Raw genomic sequence first — 21,983 nt, 5'->3', positions numbered from 1 at the left:
AAGAGGTCCACCTCCGCCCTGCCAAATCTCTCCCACAACAGCCGGACTGTTTGCGGGTGTAGAGACCATTCGCCCGTAGGAACATTGCCTCTGGACAGCCTGTCTGGACCCAGCGCATCAGCACATTTTGATATGGGGACAAAAGCGCATCAGCACGTTCTCCACTGCCAGCATTTCCAGACAGTTGATATGATGGAGCTTTTCCCGTTCTGACCATAGGCCAAAGGACGGTCTGCCCTCGAGCAGCTCTCCCCATCCCGAAGTGGAGGCGTCCGTCGACACCATCTTCACATTCAGGGAAGTCCCCAGGCTTATACCTGATCGGTACCAGCCGTTCGCTGTCCAAGGTGCCAGAGCTGTGACACAGCTCTGATTGACCTTGAGATGCAGCCGGCCAGACGCCCACGCTCTGCGCGGCATCCGCGTCTTCAGCCAGAACTGCAGGGGGCGCATGCGGAGCAGGCCCAGCTGTAGAGCCGGAGATGCTGAGGCCATGAGGCCCAGCATCTTCTGACAGTGTTTGAGCGACACGGTCGCGGCGCAGCGGAAAGAACTTCGCTGCGCGCTGAATGCCCATCACGCGCTGTGGTGACAGCCGCACGTCATGGAACACGAGTTCATAACTATACCCAGAAACAGAATCGTCTGACTGGGGTTCAGCGAACTCTTCGCCCAATTGACACTGAGGCCGAGCTTCACGAGGTGATCGAGTAAAACGGCCCTGTGGCCCACGAGCTCCGCTCGTGATCGGGCCAGAACCAGCCAGTCGCCCAAATAATCCAGCACTCGCATGCCTCTGAGTCTGAGAGGAGCGAGCGCTGCATCTATGCACCTCGTAAACGTACGAGGAGCCACAGAGGACTGTAAACTGGTATGCCTGGCCCTCGAAGGCGAATCTCAAATATCGCCTGTGGTTTGACGCTATCTGTATTTGAAAATACGCGTCCCTCAGATCTATTGACATGAACCAGTCCCCTCTGCGAATTTCCTGGCCGTAAGCATTTTGAAACTGCGTTTCATCAATGCCTTGCTCAGCTGTCTTAGATCCAGTATGGGCCTGAGACCCCCGTCTCTCTTGGGCACCAGAAAGTATCTGCTGTACAGCCCCCCCCCCCCCCCCCTCGCTTTGAGCTTGAGACACAGGCTCTACAGCCCCTTTGCTCAACAGTTTTGATATTTCGGCCCGAAGTATGTGTGCTACTTCTGTTTTGACCGTAGTTTCGACGCGCGCTGAAAAGCGTGGAGGGCGTCGAAAAAACTGTAGCGAGTAGCCTCTCTTTATAATGCCTAGCACCCAATCCGAAACCCCTGGAAGCGCTGACCATGCATCTGCATGAATGGCTAAGGGCTGGATGCGAAGCGCGCTCTGTTGACTGGGCAACGGCGGCGCTCGGGTGTGCTGCGCATTTGAGGCGGGGAGCGCGCTGATCACAGCGGGCAGATCGCTCCTTCTCGACCCCGTCCCGGCGCTTAACCGACTGGGGGAAGTCTGAGCAGGTCCCGTGGGACTCGATTTGTCTGCGAGTAACTGTGGGATGCATATGTGCACATTTACCACTTTCAACTCGCTGTCTGCCTGTGCAGAGCGTACGTGCACGGGCCTCGTTTCTACAGAAGCCACGCTTACTATGCGGCGCGCTCGACCGATCTGTGTCGATCTTATGTGCGCGAGCCCTGTGTGCAGGGCTTATGCTTACATGTGGAGATGGGCACTGAGGAGTGGGCATCGTCACTGCATTTATAGCACCATCGGCCGTGGCCGGACGAGCGTGCACGGGTTTTGTTTTTACAGAAACCACATGACGCGTGTGACATAGTAATTGTGGGCACTGAGGGGTGGGCACGCTTACTATGCAGTGTGCGCGATCGACTTGAGTCGCTTTTATGGGCGCAGGCCCTGTGTGCAGGGCTGTGCTTACATGTGGAGATGGGCACTGAGGAGTGGGCATCGTCACTACATTTATAGCACCATCGGCCGTGGCCGGACGAACGTGCACGGGTTTCGTTTTTATAGAAACCACATGACGCGTGTGACATAGTGATTGTGGGAACTGAGGAGTGGGCACGTCTACTATGTAGTGCGCGTGATCGACTTGAGTCGCTTTTATGGGCGCGAGCCCTTTGTGAAGGGCTGTGCTTATATGTGGAGATGGGCACTGAGCAGTGGGCATCGTCACTACATTTATAGCACCATCGGCCGTGGCCGGGACACCAGAAATTACACCTTTTTCGGGAAATATCTGGGTAGCCGTGATAACGGTTTTTGTGTGCAGGCAAGCGGGCAACCGTACAGGCTTGCGCATTGCAAAAGACGCTGAAACAGTCACAATCTCTGGAACTGAAACAGCGGCGCGCTTAGGTGAGAGTCCGGCCACAGTGGAACTCGTACACCGGCGCTTCGATGAAGCAGCCATCGTGTGTAGTGCAGACGCAGCGTCATGCAGCATGCATAGATGGCTTTCCTAGGATGGCTTCGGGGCTCCCGGCCTCACCGTAATCCTCTGCCGCGGTCCCCGCGGTGCGGGGCGACGGCTGGTAGAGCGAGAACGGGGGTCTCGAGCTGCGTTGCTGAAGCTGTTGAGATAACAGCTTTTGTGTGCAGGCAAGCGGGCAACTGTGCAGGCTTGCGCGTTGCAGAAAACGCTGAGACAGTCACAATTCATGGAACTGAAACAGCGGCGCGCTTGGGTGAGAGCTTGGCCACAGCGGAACTCGTACACCTGCGCTTCGATGAAGCAGCCATCGCGAGTAGTGCAGCCGCAGCGTCACACAGCAGGCTTTAGATGGCAACACCGCTTTTGCCGCCGTCCAGCAGTGGGCGGACAAAGGTGCGTCGCTATCGCCTGTTCCACCGGCGGAAGTGACTGGTAGTTCCTGTTTTTAGCATCATCAGTGTGGAGAATGCTAGTGAGACAGACGAACGAGTTCGCGCTGAATATGGAGCGTTCCAAGCCTTTGCCACCTCTTCGTGAAGCTCAGGAAGAAATGAGGCGGGCTTTGAGAAGTACGCTCATCCGAAAGGGAAATACCATCCAGCCGGGAATGAGAGGGGGGGCGCTGGTGCAGACCACTCGCGGCCGAGACTCATCGCGGCCAACGCAAGCATTCGCCCCGGCTCCTTCTCGATGTCAGCTCGTCTGCTGGGCTTCTGAGCAGAAGCTGGGCTCCTCACTGCCCGAAGCTAGCAGAGAGCGCTTGTCCTCTTCCCCCGACGCGGCCCTGAGATCGACTTCCTCGGACGACGCGCCGGCAAACAGCGGCCGCTGCCTACCGGGAAGCGATGCAGGGGGCCAGTGAAGCAGGGCGAACCGGCGAGCTCGGTTGAGCTGAAAACGGTTCCGGAATCCGCTGGAAGCGATACTTTTACGGCGCCTCAGCGCAGTGGAGAAAGCAGGCTCAGAGAAAAAGGCCAGGCGAGTCCTCAGAGTCACCATGGCAACAGCTCGCAGTGGGGGCATCCGCCGTCAGCGAGTGCGAGCGCTGCATGATCTTCACCCAGGCAGGAGACACAGATGACGTACCGGTCTCCCTCGCTGAGTGGGGCTCTGACGAGCCGCAGGAAGGCATCTTTTTAAAAAAGACGCGAGCTCTTTTACGACACATAAAGAACAGCTGGATATAACAGAATTGAAAGGATATAGGCTCCGGATAGCGCAGCAGGAACGGCAGTGGAAGGCGGCGATGCCAGCAGCTTCAGAATGGCTCGTCCTGCTGATATGCTTTCTCAGACGGCGCTTGCTTCCTCCGTGATCCAGCGATGCGTGAGCTTTGCTGAAGAGATGAAAAATCAGGTGAGTCAGCCTTTTTGAGCTCCTTTTATAGGTTGGGCCACACCCGTTTCGGCCCAACCTATAAAACCCAACCATATTGGTCTGATGTTGCATCAGTCTGCGCTCGATAGGCTGTGCAGTTGCCGCAGAACAAGCCAATGAGCGAACGAGCCGTCTTGCCTATGGCTGTGTACTGCTGCAAATGCGCTTTACAAAAATACAAAATTAAGGATAATTTTTTGCTTCAGTATTTCGTGAAAAGAGACTTTTCCCGTAGCGTCTTAACTAAGACGCAGTACGACAGAGCTCTCGTAAGAGAACCAGTTTACTTACAATGACTCAACTTCAGTGTGGAAAGGGCTGAGAGCCATCACAGACTACAAGACACCATCCCCCTGCACTGAGGCAAATCAACGACTTGCTAATGCCCTGAATGAGGTTTATTGTAGATTTGAAACCCCACACACCCTTTCTGACCATCTCTCTACATAACCGTTTACACCTCCTTCCCCTCTCCCCCTCCCCTGCACTTAAAATCAGTGAGGATGATGTGCGCCAGTTCTTCAGGAAGAACAAAAGAAGAAAAGCACCAGGCCCAGATGTCGTTACACCAGCCTGTCTGAAAACCTATGCTGACCAGCTGGCCCCCATCTTTGTGGAGTGTGAAGGGGTGTTGGTGGCGCAGTGGATAAGACACATGCCTTTGGTGTGCTGTCCCTGAGCAAGACACTTAACCCCTAGTTGCTCCAGAGGCGTGCGACCTCTGACATATATAGCAATTGCAAGTCGCTTTGGATAAAAGCGTCAGCTAAATTAATAATGTAATGTAATGTAAAAAGTCCCTTCCTGCTTCAAACGCTCCACCATCATCCCCGTCCCAAAGAAACACAAGATAACAGGACTTAACAACCACAGGCCTGTGGCTCTAACATCTGTCATCATGAAGTCGTTTGAAAAACTGGTTCTAGCTTATCTGAAGGACATCCCTGGACCCCCTGCAGTTTGCTTACCGAGAAAACAGGTCTGTGGATGATGCACTTCATCCTGCAACATCCGGACAAAACAGGGACTTATGTGAGGATCCTGTTTGTGGACTTTAGTTCGGCTTTCAACACCATCATCCCGACAGCCCTCCAGACCAAACTGACCAGCTCTTTGTTCCTAGCTCTATCTATCAGTGGATCACCAGCTTTCTGAAAGATAGGCAAACAGCTAGTGAGACTGGGGAAATTCATGTCCAACAGCTGGTCCACCAACACTGGTGCCTTTCAGGGGTGTTTTTCTCTCTCCACTGCTCTTCTCGCTGTTCACCAACGACTGCACCTCTAAAGTCCCCTCTGTTAAGCTCCTGAAGTTTGCAGATGACACTACAGTCATCAGTCTCATCCATCAGTCTGCTTACAGACAAGAGGTTGAGCAGCTGGTTGTCTGGTGAAGTCTTAACAACCTGGAGCTGAACACGGTCAAAACAGTGGAGATGATAGTGGACTTCAGGAGAATCCCCCCTGCTCTCCCCCCACTCACCATCATGAACAGCACTGTGGCTGCAGTGGAGTCATTCAGATTCCTGGGAACCTCCATCTCTCAGGACCTGAAGTGGGACAATCACATTAACTCTATTGTTTAAAAGGCCCAACAAAGGTTGTACTTCCTTCATTCCTTGGATCCCTCTCCTCCAAGGAACCCCATCTTTGAACTTTTTCCATCTGGCCAGCGCTTCAGAGCCACAAATACCAGGACAGTCAGGTTCGTACAGTTTCTTCCCCCAGGCAATCAACCTCATGAACAGTTAAATGTTCCCCAGTTAAACAGTTAAATGCAGGGGCACCAAATAAATATAAGGATATTCCACATTTTTATTGCATAAGTGGGGAACATTTAACTGTTCATGAGGTAGATTGCCTGGGGGAAGAAACTGTTCTTATGCCTGGCTATCCTGGTATTTGTGGCTCTGAAGTGCCCACCAGATGGCAGAAGTTCAAAAAGGGGGTAACTTGGATGTGAGGTATCCAGAGTGATATTCTGAGCCCTTTTCCTCACTCTGGATGTATACAGTTCTTGCAGGGTGGGCAGGGGAGCACCAATAATCCTTTCAGCATTCTGAACCGTTCTCTGTAGTCTTCTGATGTCTGATTTTATAGCTGAACCAAACCAGACAGTTATTGAAGTACACAGGACAGAGTCAATGACGGCTGAGTAGAGCTGGCAGGTTAAACTTCCTCAGTTGGCGAAGGAAGTACAACCTTTGTTGGGCCTTTTTAACAACTGAATCATTGTGATTGTCCCACTTCAGGTCCCGAGAGATGGTGGTTCCCAGGAATCTGAACGTCTCCACTGCAGCCACAGTAGAGCTGAAGATCATTGCCTGAACCCGATGGGACCCGACAGGTTCAGTCGGGTTCGGGCTTAATTTATATCATTTTAAACGGGCTCAGGCCGGCTTTGGGCTTGTGCTCCGGTTTGCGAGGTAAATGAGCAGTCATGCAATGTATTTCGATTAGTGCGAGAAAGATGCAAAAATAGATAGAGTAGGTGAAACGGAGGCTTGCCTCTGACGATTACGTTTTGGTTGCAACAGCAACTAAAGCAAAGTCTGAGGTGTGGAAAAGTTTTGACCATGTTTATAATGAGAGATATGAGCCAGTGGGTTATGCTGCTGGACGCTCCATCAGTGAGCGCAGGAATGCGATGAAGCCATTTACAGTGGATTCAATAATTTTCCTCCACAAAAACATGTAGGCCTAGCCTAATCTTGGTAAGTAAAGGTTTTTCAAATTATGACTAAATATTAATTGAGTCCTAAATGCATAATGTAGACAGAGTATATAGGCTAATGTTCTGATAGTGGCGAAGAAAATCTTCATTTAATTTGTTAAGAAAGACTCTTTTTTATTGGTGCTTTGGGCTTTTTATAGGCTAAATGAGCCTATGCCTAGACCTATTTAGAGTGCTGAGGTGTTATGATGTTACAGAGGATTTATTTTATGTCTTTGTTCCAACTTCCAAGTGGCCTATAGCTACGTTAGTCATGAATAAATTATGTTAAAACATGTATAAATGACTCTTGATAAAAGGCAAAAGAGCTGTGTGTGTGTGAACACATTTAAATAATGTCGGGCTGTAAATGGGTTCGAGCTTTAGAAAAGCTGGGCAGAAAATCTGTCGGGCTCGGGTCCTGTCAGGCCTAACTTTTAAGGCTTGATTACAGCTCTAAGCCACAGTGCTCTCTATGATGTTGAGTCAGGGGAGTGCAGGGGGGTTTCTCCTGAAGTCCACTATCATCTCACAGTTTTGAGAGCGTTCAGCTCCAGATGTATTATTTGATGTATTATAATTGTTGTTATGATTATTCATGAGTTGATATAACATATTATAAGGTTTTTTATAATGTATTCATTAAAATGCCTTAAGAATACCCTTAATATAAATATGGGCTTCATAGAAAATTTTAATAATTTTATTAGTAGAAGCTGTACTACATGAAGTAATATTTCTTCAAAGTCACATATTCTTCAAGTTAAACTGAACTGTTATTTCGAGGTTATTATTAGTAGGGGTGCACGAAAAAGATCAGCCGATCATTAATGCGCATCTTGTCAGTAAAGCCGGTTCTCTAATCAGCAGAAAATTGCATCAGGTGCTGATTTCACATAGAGCAGCTGTTACTGATCTGTTAATCTGTTAATGATTGGACGATCTTTATCGATGCACCCCTAATTATTAGGTTGCCGTGAAAACCTTTAGGTTTCTGTTTGTATATCATATGACGATAGTTTTACTCAAAATAAATTGTAAAATCCTCATAAAGTGACTCACAGAGCAGCTCTAGAGATTGTTTGTGTTCATGAATCATATTTTTGTTTGTATATTTACTTTGGTTTGATGAAAGTATGATCGTAATGCAAAATGTACAATAATGATGTGACTATGATTTTGTGCAAATCCGACTTGTCCAATGCCTTTCCAAGGACATGTCAAAACTACTTAATGTGTAATACTTCTAGCTTTTAATGTTTTTGTATTAACGTGCATAAAAGTTTGAATGTAAAGTTATTCTAACAGTAACTTATGTCAAACCTACTGTAGATGGGTCAGATACAGTTTGTAAAATGTAACTGTAAAAGAAGCTCTGATCTATTCTGTTTTGAAAAAAAATATTGGATAAGTTTTACTAATTCAAAACTATAAATCAGATTAATCCAATCTATGAATATATAAAAAGTAGGTGGGTCAAAAAGTGAATAATCAAATCTCATTCTGAGTGGGTAGTCGCTACTCTTTCTGCAAGTATAAAACAGGGTCATGTCAGTGATGAGCGCAGGAGGCCAAACTGACAAGCATCCTCAAACAGATTTGGAATAGTTCTCTGATGAAGCACAGAGTATACTCTATATTGTGTTATCACCAAAATGTCTATCTGGGGAGCGACACATATGGAAAATGAATCAATTCAATTTTGCTTTCCAAATAACAATTTGTCTTGTACCAGAAACTTAAAACCTGGAGCAGAGTACATTATTGTGTACATATTCATTTCTACAATATCAGTATTTACTGTGTTTCTGAACTTGTTGGTGATCATTTCCATCGCTCACTTCAAACAGCTCCACACTCCAACCAATGTGCTGATCTTCTCTCTGGCAGTGGCTGATCTGATCGTGGGACTGATTCTTACACCGGTAAAAGGCATCAGATTAATTGAGCCATGTTGGTACTTTGGAGAAATATTTTGTTCAATATTTCTTATTCTTTTCTGTGTGGTTGTTACCGCATCTCTTGGTAATTTGATTATTATATCTGTGGATCGTTACATTGCTGTGAATGACCCTTTGCGATATCCAGCAAGAGTCAATATTAACAGAGCTGTTCTTTCTATTGTTGTAAACTGGGTATTTTCCTGCATGTATTCTTTTTTTATTTTGTATGAGTCTATAGCCTATCCAGAGAAAAATGATACATATGTTGGAGAATGTGTACTTTTTATTAAGTTCGGATATATCATAACTGATATCATAGTTACTTTAGTAACACCGTGTTGTATAATCATTTCTTTATATATGAAAATCTGCTTCATAGCAAAACATCAAGCTGAGCATATAAATTCACTTTCAGACAAAAAAGCCAAATCAGAAAAAAAGGCTGCAAGAACCTTAGGGATTGTTGTCATGGTTTATCTTCTTTGTTGGACACCATATTATATAGCTTCTCTTACGCTTGGGCAAGACACAGGTGACACTCTGGTAATTAATATAATGTATTGGATTTTATGCATGAATTCATGCTTGAATCCACTTATTTATGCAATGTTTTATAGATGGTTTCGAATATCAGCAAAATACATTTTGACTCTGAAAATATTTGAACCTTCTTCAGAATACTTCAACCTGTTCATGCAAGAGAAATGATTTTATGCTAATCTTATGGTGTTACACGACTGTAAAGCCTCTTTAAAGCACACATAAGAATGTACTCACCTTCATGCTGTTTTTAAAATGTTATGACTTAAGTTTTTCTGTGGAATACAAAACATGTTTTGAAAAATATCTCTGCATTCCTTAAAATATATATATTTTTTTTTTTTCCACAAAAGAAAGAAATGCATACAGGTTTGAAATTACATAAGGTTGGGTAAATCATATCAGCTTTTTAATTTTTGGGTGAATTATAGTCTTAAGTTCATCTGTTTCCAAACAGAATAGTTTAGGTTCTTTTGTAATCTTTATTGGGAAAAATAATGTCTATGTAGCACATATGGTATTGAAATGTTTAGGTAGGGTGTCTAATGACAGTGTGACAGATCTGATGATTTCAAATGATGAATATCATCTAAAGAAGCTTCTAAGAATTTATTAACTCAGAGTGGAAAACTAATGCAAGGACAAACTCGTTTAGACATTAAGAATTATGCTGCTAAATAGCATTAGTGCATATTACAGTATAAAAATATGGTGTCTTCATGGACATTTTCAGTGTCTTTTAAAAGTTTTTTTTTTTTTTTTGGTCTGCTTTATTATGCAAATCCTGAAGAACTGTGGTGAGAACTTTCCTACTGAGTAACAGATGTTTTCTGATAAAAAAATGTAGTAGTTTTTGTAATGTTCAAATGGTGTATCAGAGATGATCTTTAATTGAAGTGACACTTCTTACTGATGAGATCTTAAATTTTTTATTTTCTGCTGCCCTAGAAGGAAGTTTTTTAAACATGCGATACCAACAAAAGAGATAAACTGGATGAAATAACTTAAGATTCGTGTGAGTCATATATGACCATTATTTTGGACCATTATTAAGCTTTTCATGTTCCCTGTTTTCCCAGTAGTGCCACTAGATATGTAACTTCTCTAACATACAACTATGGACAACAGTTTTGGTGGGCTGTTCATTAAAAGAGCCCAGTTTAGTTTGTCCAACAAGAATTACTGAGCAGATTTTCTTTCAATAGGTGGTGCTGTAAACATTGAATCTGGATCTGGTTGGCCAGATTACTTTACATTTGCTTTTTTAGAGGTACAAAGGTCATGGAAACTGAGGTCATTGAAGGTCTCAATGAAATCAGTTTAATATATATATATTTTTTTCCCCAAATTGAGTTTAATTTTTTTTCTGGATTCAGTTTTCTACATTTACATTTATGCATTTAGCAGACACTTTTATCCAAAGCAACTTACAGTGCATTGAAGCTAGACATTTTTTTACTAGTGTATATTTGTTCGCTGAGAATTTGTACCCACAACCTTTTGAGCTGCTAACGCAGTGTTCAACCACTGAGCCACAGGAACTTACATTATAGACTCTGTTGTAATGTTTAAATTAAATTCTATTAATCAGAAAACATGTATAATAATTGAAATCATGAAACTTACAGTACTAAATAGGGATCTATTAAGTTTTACAAAAATAATTTTTTTAAGGCCCTTTGAATTTTTTTCTTTTTTTTCTGCTAAATAAATTCTGGTAAATCGTTTTTCTGGTAAATATTCTTTTAAAAATAATGTTGGTTACACATTCTATGAAGCCCGTATTTATAATACATTATAAGGGTATTCTTAAGGCATTATAATGAATACATAATGCATTATATATATATATATATATATATATATATATATATATATACATATATATATACATATATATATATAAATAATAATAATAATTATATGTTGTATCATCTCATGAATATTCATAAGAACAGTTTTAATACATTATAATATTTACTTATTTGTGGTTATAGCTTTTAAGAGTATGATGTCTTATAACACAATGAACAAGTAGCATCCACTTTTACAATTTGGTATATTTCTCATAGTTATAATGTATTATAAGTCTCATATCTTGCCATTTTTCTGATGCTACTTTACCTAAAGCAAAGACCACTTATAAGTAGTAGTAGTCGTATCAATAATAATCATAAAAATTCTCTCAAACAGCCATAAGATCAGATATCAGATCAGATGAATGTGTAATATGACACACTTGCTTTGAACTATTCTTATTGTAATACCAGTTTGATTATTTTGATGGTACCCTTTAGACAGCTGTTGATAAGTAACTCTGCAACTACAAACTCGATTCCAAAAAAATTGGGACACAAATTGTGAATAAAACAGAATGCAATGATGTGGAAGTTTCAAATTGTAATATTTTATTCTGAATACAACATAGATGACATATCAAATGTTTAAACTGAGAAAATGTCTAATTTTAAGGGAAAAATAAGTTGATTTTAAATTTCATGGCATCAACACATCAAAAAAAAAGTTGGTACAAGGCCATGTTTACCACTGTGTGGGATCCCCTCTTCTTTTTATAACAGTCTGCAAACATCTGGGGACTGAGGAGACAAGTTGCTCAAGTTCAGGAATAGGAATGTTTTCCCATTCTTGTCTAATACGGGTTTCTAGTCGCTCAACTGTCTTAGGTCTTCTTTGTCGCATGTTCCTCTTTATGATGCGCTAAATGTCTTCTATGGGTGAAACATCTGGACTGCAGGCTGGCCATTTCAGTAGCCAGATCCTTCTTCTATGCAAACATGATATTGTAACTGATGCAGCATGTGGTCTGGCATTGTCATGTTGCAAAATGCAAGGTCTTCCCTGAAAGAGACGATGTCTGGATGGGAGCATATGTTGTTCTAGAACTTGGATATACCTTTCAGCATTGATGGTGCCTTTCCAGATGTGTAAGCTGCCCATGCCCATGGTTTGATGAATGTATGATCGTAATGCAAAATGTACAATAATGAAATGACTATAATTTTGTGCAAAATTCCAAATTGTCCAATGAATTTCCAAGGAATTTAAAGGTCAAAACTATTTAATGTCTAACACTTCTAGCTTTTAATGTTTTTTTGTATTAACGTGCATAAATGTTAGAATGTAGGCAAGTTGTTCTAACAGTAACTTATGTCAAACCTACTGTAGATGGGTCAGATACAATTTGTAAAATGTAACTGTAAAAGAAGCTCTGAGCTATTCTATGTCTTGAAAATATTATTGGATCAGATTAATCCAATCTATGAATATATAAATAGTAGGTGGGTCAAAACGTGAATAATCAAATCTCATTCTGAGTGGGTAGTCGCTACTCTTTCTGAAAGTATAAAACATGGTCATGTCAGTGATGAGCGCAGGAGGCCAAACTGACAAGCATCCTCAAACAGATTTGGAACAGTTCTCTGATGAAGCACACAGTATACTCTATATTGTGTTATCACCAAAATGTCTATCTGGGGAGCGACATATACGGACAATGAATCAATTCAATTCTGCTTTCCAAATAACAATTTGTCTTGTACCAGAAACTTAAAACCTGGAGCAGAGTACATTTTTGTTTACCTATTCATTTCTACAATATCAGTATTTACTGTGTTTCTGAACTTGTTGGTGATCATTTCCATCGCTCACTTCAAACAGCTCCACACTCCAACCAATGTGCTGATCTTCTCTCTGGCAGTGGCAGTGAACTAGTTTCCCAACGCCTGTCTAGATGGTGACCGTGCACTCCTCGTTAAAGAGGATACTGCGGGTGCTGGTGGAAAACGAGAAGGTCGCCGCTCCCCATCACAATCTCCGGCATAATGACCAGGTTGTTGACACCTTCTACAAATAATCTGATTAGGCCGGGATGATCGCATTCGGGGTTGGGGATTTTGAATTTGAGCTATGCTTTGGGTCAATTGATTCAATTGTTGTTGTTGTGTTTTCAGCATTTCTCGTAATTCGCTCAATTCAGATGTAGTTGAAACGGAGTTACTACTTGTGTGTGAATGTCCCTGTACTACATACTGAATGCCATAAGCAGAAGGAACAGACTGGCTTCGACCACGTGTACCCCCGGGCACTCCCTCCCGTTCCCAGCGAATAGCTTCACTGCGAACATCCAACAATGTAGCAGTGGGTTGGTGACGGACTAGCTGTTTTAACTCACGTTGGAGGGCACCATCATTAACATATTCCACGAATTGATCGCGCAGCAAAGTTTCCGCATTAGGCATGCCATAAGGTGATTGAGATTTTACCTTTTCCAGAAGACCCATCAGAACCAGGGAGAACTCCAATAAGCTCTCCCCATCCTGTTGTTTCCTGGAAAAAAATGACTCCTGAAGAGCAACATATGATTTCGTACAGCCATACAGGTTACGCAAGGCCTGAAAAATTCTCTCTGGATCCTCCCTCTCGTCCCTTGACCGATAGCGAATCTCTTCCCTTGCTTCTCCCTCCAAATGATCAACCAAAAAATATGCCCGATCAATATTAGAAAGGTGGCGAAGCCCCGGCGACTGAAAGAAAGAAAAAAAAAAACAAACAGACAGACTTCAGAACAGTTACAATAAATCACAATTTGATTACATCACTGATCCCAAAAACAGGGCGAAGAATAAAGTCATATCAAGTCACAAACAATATACAGATGTTGGTACAATAGAAAAAGAAAAACAGAAAGTGACTTAAGTCAGACCAGCTTAAAAGGAGCAACCGCGGGGTTGCCTTCTCCTTATTTCACAATGTAGTGAACGTCGACTCCAAAATACACTAAACTATGATTTAAAGAAACCAGACAGCGACAATCCTCCTGATTAATTGGACGATACGGCGCTCTCGCAGTATGGCAACGGAGAAGCAACCGGGACTGCAACTATAGCAGAAACAAATCGCTCACGAGCGGGAGAGAGAATCCGAAAAAGTGGAGATAAGGTCTATTATCCCTTTACCGGCACAAATATACGATATTCACATAACTGCCGTTCAGCTGGGATACAAGGAACACTGCACACAACGTGAAACATCAACTGATCCCCAAACTCCACCAAGCTAACCAATCTGCTTTCAATAAACAGTCCGCACATACCTGAGAGGTTAGTAGTCTTAACATCCACTCAACACAAGCCGAGGGAACCAGGGAGGAGAAAAGACAGGCTAGAATCGCCATGAATCATTACTGTCACACAGCAAACAACAAAACTTGCTACATGCTAATGAAACATACCCGTGTCCACTGTCAACAACGGAAAGAGAGGAGGAGCCGGACGTGACGCATCCCAGGCCATAACCAACCAGCTCTTAAATAGTGGATCCTCCCTGCTGATTGGTACTCACAACCGTCAATCACCACCGCTCGTCCTATTCATTCGGTTACAATCGGTTAGTTGGGTACATTTCATGAGCCAATTAGTGTCGTGTTGTTGCTCATAGATGGAATGGTGCATCCCAAAACCATATGTTTGAGAGTCATCAACTCGATTAATGATAATAATGCTGGAGTGCTCGGGGGGAAAACAGAGAACTCAATCTCACGTGAGAGAATTGCATACTCGTATGCTCGAATCGATGGATATGTAAAAAAACGGCCTCTTCCATTTCTACTCGATCTCTGTATGGAGATCAGGAGGACATGGAAGCATGAGCCGGAGGGCTATGGCCAGAAAGATAACGCTCATCGAGATGACCTCACGGCGTCACCTTCTTAGTATGATTCCACCGCAAGTCCAACATTGTGATCCATAACATCCAACAGCTCGCGGGAAGCAGATGTCTTCCCCTCTTTGCTCAAAAATCAGAATCAACATTCATTCTACTCCAGCCCACTGCTGATCAAAAAAATCATGCAAACGCTTCTCAGCTTCAACATACCTCATCGGCTGGAACTGCTCCAAACTCACCATTCCTTCTATCAGTTTCAATTCCATCAACTGACATGCTGCCCTTGAACCTTAATTTCTTACACTCATTCCTTCTTAAAATATATGAACATGCTCTTTCCAGGCCTACTTATCGGGAATATACAACTTCTATAAACTAACCACTGGAAAAAGTTTTTCCTGGTATCTCTCATTCTCACATATCCATGCTCGTTAAAGGTTTACAAAACAAGAATCTATGCCAAGCCACCAAGATTCAAGATTGATTTATTGACCCATGGTTTCTGCTTTGAAAAAGTTTTTATTGTTATAGTTTGTGTTTACTCCTCAACCAGCGTGCCGACAAAGCTGATAGCTACATTCGCTAACTCACTGACATCAGTAGAACTAGACCTAAACATGTCCCAGTCCACATCAACGAGCGCGTCCTGTAGAGGCTACTTAGCCTCTGCATAATCTCATAGAATCATGCTATCCAAATCCGGAGACTGATCAAACTTTAGACTTCATGTTTTCGCAAGTATTCTTCGGCTACATATGATGCTCAGAACTCGCTCTGACTCCTCTACATTCAATCCTTCTATCCTTTTATCCTTCTACATTATTATCTACTTCTCAAGCAAACCGACCAGTTAGGAACATCGTTTCCTATCTATATCTTCTGCCCATACTCCTTCTGAGTTCTTTCGAATCTATTTCCGAATGTGTCCACTATTGACACGGACTGCGTAATCACTTGCTAATGATCTGCTCTTCCTTACAGAAACTGGAAACTGTCCACAAGATTTAGCAACATCAGCAACCAGATCAGGAACCTCCAATGAGACTGACACAACCCTTGGCTGCTGGTCATTTTGAGCATACCATGCCTACATCCGCAACAATATCCAGTTCTCTGTCAAGCCCAAGCTTACCTCAGCTCTTCTCAACTTGGCGGGGTCAATTTTCTGGCCTAAATATATAAACGAGTCTCTCATGGCCATCAATTCCAGATGCCCAGATCAACCTGACCATCATATCCACTTTACCTTTTCATCCTCTTCCAGCTCATCCCTCACATTCTGAACAATAAACTATTATTTTACATATATGGTTTTGGTGTGGTCCTTGATTGTGAAGCTATATTTAAGTAAGGTCAAATTCTTTTTTTTCTTCAGTGAAGCTGATGGACATTAGTGATTATCGACTAGCAGTTTAATCTTGTTTACCAGTTCTATTGATCAATGTTACAATTGTATTGCAACTAACAAATCTGTATGCTTTCGTACCTGCTATGCTTTATATTTGTTTTAATCAATCTTGTATGCATCTTTTTTATATGGAATACATCAGATACAATGGATTGAACAATATGTCTGCTTAATATTTTAACTGCATTGTTGTATCATTAATTTCATATTGTCATTTGGTTGTTAAGGGTAAATATTTATGAGAATGTTATATATTTTTTCTGGACTTACATGTCTACATTCAGAAAATATTTTTCTGTTTGTATCGCAACAGTACGCTTCTTAACTTTATTATACTTCTTTCCAGGTACATAAACATAAGAAGTGTTAGTAATACAACGTTTGAAAATTTTCAGCAGGATTCAGTTAAATGCTCATGGGAAAGATGAGTTTTAAGCTCTTTTCGAATATTGTCAAGGATTTGGCTGTTGGCATGGGGTTGGGGAGATCATGCCACCAGCAGGGGACAGTGAATGAAAATGTTTGAAATCTGATCTCTCTGACCTTTCTGAATGGAAAATAGACTGATAAGATTAAGGTGAAGTAGGAAGGTGTGGAATTTATGGCCATTCTCTATGCAAGCATCTATGTCTTGACCTTGATGTGAGCTTTAACTGGTAGTCATTACAGAGCTGTGACATGGGCTTAATGTAGATTAGTCGAGCTGCTATGTTCAGTATTAGTTGTAGGAGTTTGAGTGCACATATTTTTTTTAATTTCAGGAAAAAAAGGTTTATTAGATGTTATCTGACTGCCTAAGTAATGGTACATGATCATTTCATTATTTTCCCTAAACAATCTAAGTGAAAGGTGACAGAGACTGTGGCTTAATGTTTAAAAATTACATACAGGTTTGGAACAACACAAGAGTAGGTAAATTAAGTCCATTTTCAAAAGTTTGGTTTAACTTCCCTTTAATATTTAGTTATTGATAATCATTTTATGTTTAATTCCTATATTTGAGAATGTGAATAGATTTCACATGCTGTAATTTTTAAGGGATTGATCTCAGAGTCTATCGAGTTAAAAATTAAAAATAAAACAAATAAATCCCTACTGTAAATCATTAATGACAATCAGTTAAAATGTCCATCAGAGAGGATGCTGGCTGAAAAATTCTACGAGTTTTTAATTGATATTTTAAACCAATTGTAAAATAAAGCATAGACAATAGGATTCAGACCTGAGTTTATATAGGAAGTCCATGTTAGAAATGCCAGTGTAGTGGAGGATACTTTTCTTGTTAGAGAACAGATGAAGAATGGAATCCAGCAAAGAAGATAAGCTGTCACAATGATTCCTAATGTCAGAGCAGCTTTGGTCTCAGATTTCCTCCTCACTGAAATGTCTATTACACATTTTACACAATTCATTTGAGAGTTAATAACTTTGACTTGCCTTTGCACAACATAAAATATCCTCAAATATGCAGTGATGATCACAGTACAAGGAAGTAAAAGAGAAACTATTAAATCAGTCAATCTCCAAGCAGGTGTAATCAAAACCATACACTGGCCGTAACACGGTGTTGTGTCTGACATATTAAAATATCCGTAACTTATTACAAACCAAACAATGTACACTGAACAGCAAAACCAGCAGAGACAGATGCCTATTAAAGTTTTAGTTGTAGTTATTTTCTGTGGGTACATTAAAGGATGACACACAGCCATATAGCGATCCACAGCAATTAATACCAAATTACTAAGAGACATAATAAGGAGCAACCTAGCGATGATCACATACAGTCCAAAGTAAGTGTCTCCGAAGTACCAGCATGTCTCAATTTGTTTGATTCCCTCTATGGGTATCACAAAAAGTCCAACAAGCACAGCCAGAGAAAGAATGATCAGGTTAGTTGGAGTGTGAAGCTTTTTGAAGTGAGAGATGGAGATGATCAGCAGCAGGTTCAGAAACACAGTCCAGGCTGAAAGCAATAATACAAACAAATAGATGATATTATGTTCAAAATTGGAGCGTTTTCCCTTGATGCATGATGAGTTGATGGCAGGAAAGCAGTATTGAGTCTCACGATTCTTTATCTCTTTAGCCATGAGTGAGCATCCTCCTGTTAGAAGTTTGTTCTGTTCTCCTTACTGTGCTTTAATTTATAGTGTCTAGGTCACACAGACCAACCCATCTAACGCCCCCTCTGATGCTGAATAATCATATAATAATAAAAATCACCTCTCTCCATGTCTAGCCTATTTATGCTGTAGTGTAAAAAAATGCTAAGTAATGTCAAACAGAGTTGTGGAACCAAAAACAGTAAATTTAGTAAATTGTAACATGAAATTACAAAGTAGTCTGACAGATGTTGGGAAGAAATCGATACGTAATATTAGTTTTTACCTGAATGTTTCTCTTCCAAATTTTCATGTTATTTTTGTGGATAAATGAGTGAATTTCTCATCATGGTACATGTATTGGTTTTTGTCACAGTTACATGTGTCTTTGTGTTTTGTTACTAACGTAACCTTGGTTTTCTTAGATACGCAACGAGTACTGCGTTGTAAGCCGTTAGGCTGAGACGCTATGGGAAAAGTCAAATTTCTCAGATTTCTGAAGCCTTTCTCAATCACCATTGGTTCCTGGAGTTCAATAGAAATGAACAATGGCAGCGCCGCGCGTACCTATGGTGAGCGAGCTCGCCCGAACCCGCCAAAATGGGCAGGGCATCGGGCTGCAGCCGTCTCACCAAGGCAAACTGATTTAATTCAACTGAAGCGACAACATGAGGTGTCCTTGCGTATAGCATGGCGAGGTACGCAGTACTCATTCCATATCTAAGGGAACTGAGGTTATGTTGGTAACTGAGTACGTTCCCTTTCAATACTATACTCGTACTGCGTCGTAAGCCGTTAGGCTGAGATGCTACGTGGACAATACAATCATGCTGTGCTATCAGGAAGGATGACCGGGTATTCACCCAGAGCACTAAGAAGGGCTTCTAACTGTTGGAAACTCAAAAGCGAAGACCAGGAGACTCTTGGGTAATCTTCAGCAGAATTCTTTATTGAGAACGCTCTGCATGGCTCATTCTTAAAAAAGCCAAATGCCAAGGAAGAGTACAATGACAAAAAGTCATTATCTCAGACACCTGGGCCTTGATCTTTCTTTACCTCAAAACGTTTTCAGTTTATATGCTATTACTTTGGAACCTAGATTTAACATTTTATAAATTTGTAATCCTACAAAACGAATGCATTAAATATCCCAGACCAGCGCCAAGGGGCCTGACAACGTGTAGGGGACAAAGCTAACCCCAGGGACCCGGACGCAGTCGGGGTCAAAGGCTGGACAACAAGCAAAAATGGGCTTATGCTGAAAGGACCTGCATTTGTAGTGCAGGAATATCCAGGTTGTAGAACCTGACAAATGTGGATGGCGAGGCCCAGCCGGCCGCCGCACAGATTTCTGCAATAGACACGCCACTAGACCACGCCCATGAAGAGGCCATGCCCCTTGTGGAGTGCGCTCTAACTCCTATCGTCATTGGAGCCCAGAGAATGAGTAAGCGAGATCTATCATGTCCACTATCCATCTGGATAGCCTTGGCTTTGAGACTGAATGACCCTTGGTGAGGCCTCCGAAAGCACACAAAGAGCTGTTCCAACTGTCGAAAACAGGCGGAATGGTCAATGTAGGCCATTAAAGCCCTGACAGGGCAGAGTAAGTTCAATTCCTGATCATCCTGAGAAGGAGGTAGCATGGAGAGAGCAACAATTTGGTCTCTGTATGGAGAGTACTGGTACTGGACGCGTCCTGGCAAGGATTTCTATATTGCCTAAAAGAAATCCAGATTTTGGCTGTTTGCACTGTGCAGATCGATCATTGTAAGACATTCATAAGAGCTATAGAGAGCAGAGCAGACAGACAGATATGCATTCAAATCACTCTCTTTGTACTTCGGTGTCATACAATGATCAGTGCACAGCGATAATTCAAGGTTTTTTTTTTTTTTTTTTTGTATAGCGCTTTTTACAATACAAATCGTTACAAAGCAACTTTACAGAAAATTATGTTTCTACAATATTTAGTAGTAGCTAGTAGTTTGTGCACGTTTGACAGGATTTTAGAAAAATAATAATAATAATAATACAAGACGTAGTCAGCTAGATGATGAACTATCAATATTATTAATTAATAGTAATTATAGGATGCAGTCACACATGTAGCAATAATTGTTAGTTCTGTTTGTTGATTCAAGGTTAGCATCATCTGGGGTCCTCTGAGGGTCAGCATCATCTCTTCTCAGGTGTTCTGGATCCAGACTGGAGCTTGTGTAAATCCTAGTTACCACGGGATGTAAATCCCGTGGCAAAACATAGAAACAAAATAGAGACATCATTAGCATAGCTGCTGATCCAACAAAGTAAAATTAGTTTAACCCAAGCTAAAGAATAAAAATGCAGATGCAACTACACTCACAATTTAAGAGATACATTATTCGAATGCTTGGCGAAAGAGATGCGTTTTTAATCTAGATTTAAACAGAGAGAGTGTGTCTGAACCCCGAACATTATCAGGAAGGCTATTCCAGAGTTTGGGAGCCAAATGTGAAAAAGCTCTACCTCCTTTAGTGGACTTTGCTATCCTAGGAACTACCAAAAGTCCAGCGTTTTGTGACCTTAGGGTGCGTGATGGGTTGTAGCGTGGTAGAAGGCTAGTTAGGTACGCAGGAGCTAAACCATTTAGGGCCTTATAGGTAAGTAATGATAATTTGTAACTGATACGGAACTTAATAGGTAGCCAGTGCAGAGACTGTAAAATTGGGGTAATATGATCATATTTTCTTGACCTGGTAAGGACTCTAGCTGCTGCATTTTGGACTACCTGTAGCTTGTTTATTGACGAAGCAGGACAACCACCTAGAAGTCCATTACAATAGTCCAGTCTAGAGGTCATGAAAGCATGAACTAGCCTTTCTGCATCAGAAACAGATAACATGTTTCGTAGCTTGGCAATGTTTCTAAGATGGAAGAATGCGGTTTTTGTAACATTGGAAATATGATTTTCAAAAGACAAATTGCTGTCCAATATAACACCCAGATTTCTGACTGTAGAGGAAGTAACAGTACATCCGTCTAGTTGCAGATTGTAATCTACAAGATTCTGTGTGGTGTTTTTTGGTCCAATAATTAATATCTCTGTCTTATCCGAATTTAATTGGAGAAAATTATTGGTCATCCAATCTTTTACATTTTTAACACACTCTGTTAGCTTAGATAATTGGGAAGTTTCATCTGGTCTCGTTGAAATATATAGCTGAGTATCATCAGCATAACAGTGGAAGCTAATTCCGTATTTTCTAATAATATTACCAAGGGGCAACATGTATATTGAAAATAGAAGGGGACCTAGGACGGATCCTTGTGGCACTCCATATTTTACTAATGATAAATGAGATGACACCCCATTTAAGTAAACAAAATGGTAGCGATCGGACAGGTAGGATCTAAACCATCTTAGAGCCTGCCCTTGAATACCTGTATAGTTTTGTAATCGATCTATTAGTATGTCATGATCTATGGTGTCGAACGCAGCACTAAGATCAAGTAAGACTAGAAATGAGATGCAGCCTTGATCTGACGCAAGAAGCAGGTCATTTGTAATTTTAACAAGTGCAGTTTCTGTGCTATGGTGGGGCCTAAAACCTGACTGAAATTCTTCATACAGATCATTTTTATGCAGGAAGGTGCTCAATTGAGCAGACACAACTTTTTCTAAAATTTTAGACATAAATGGAAGATTTGAAATAGGCCTATAATTTGCCAGTACACTAGGATCTAGTTTTGGTTTCTTAATAATAGGCTTGATAACCGCCAGCTTGAATGGTTTTGG

At 41.8% G+C, this 21,983-nt stretch overlaps 2 protein-coding genes across 2 annotated transcripts; one reads left to right on the top strand and one right to left on the bottom strand.

Moving 5' to 3' along the window:
* The first annotated feature begins 8,063 nt into the window (after window positions 1-8,063).
* LOC132127798 (trace amine-associated receptor 13c-like) lies at window positions 8,064-9,175 on the top strand. The gene has a single exon (XM_059539919.1). The coding sequence runs from the start codon at window positions 8,180-8,182 to the stop codon at window positions 9,173-9,175; it is 996 nt and encodes a 331-aa protein (XP_059395902.1). The 5' UTR covers window positions 8,064-8,179.
* An 8,082-nt stretch (window positions 9,176-17,257) lies between these two features.
* Window positions 17,258-18,193, bottom strand: LOC132126917 (trace amine-associated receptor 13c-like). The gene has a single exon (XM_059538516.1). The coding sequence runs from the start codon at window positions 18,191-18,193 to the stop codon at window positions 17,258-17,260; it is 936 nt and encodes a 311-aa protein (XP_059394499.1).
* Window positions 18,194-21,983: the final 3,790 nt, after the last annotated feature.

This window comes from Carassius carassius, chromosome 45 (assembly GCF_963082965.1).
Source record: "Carassius carassius chromosome 45, fCarCar2.1, whole genome shotgun sequence".
NCBI classification, from domain to species: Eukaryota; Metazoa; Chordata; class Actinopteri; order Cypriniformes; family Cyprinidae; genus Carassius; species Carassius carassius.
The sequence above is the reverse complement of the archived record's forward strand: the minus strand, read 5'-3'. Positions and strand labels throughout refer to the sequence as shown.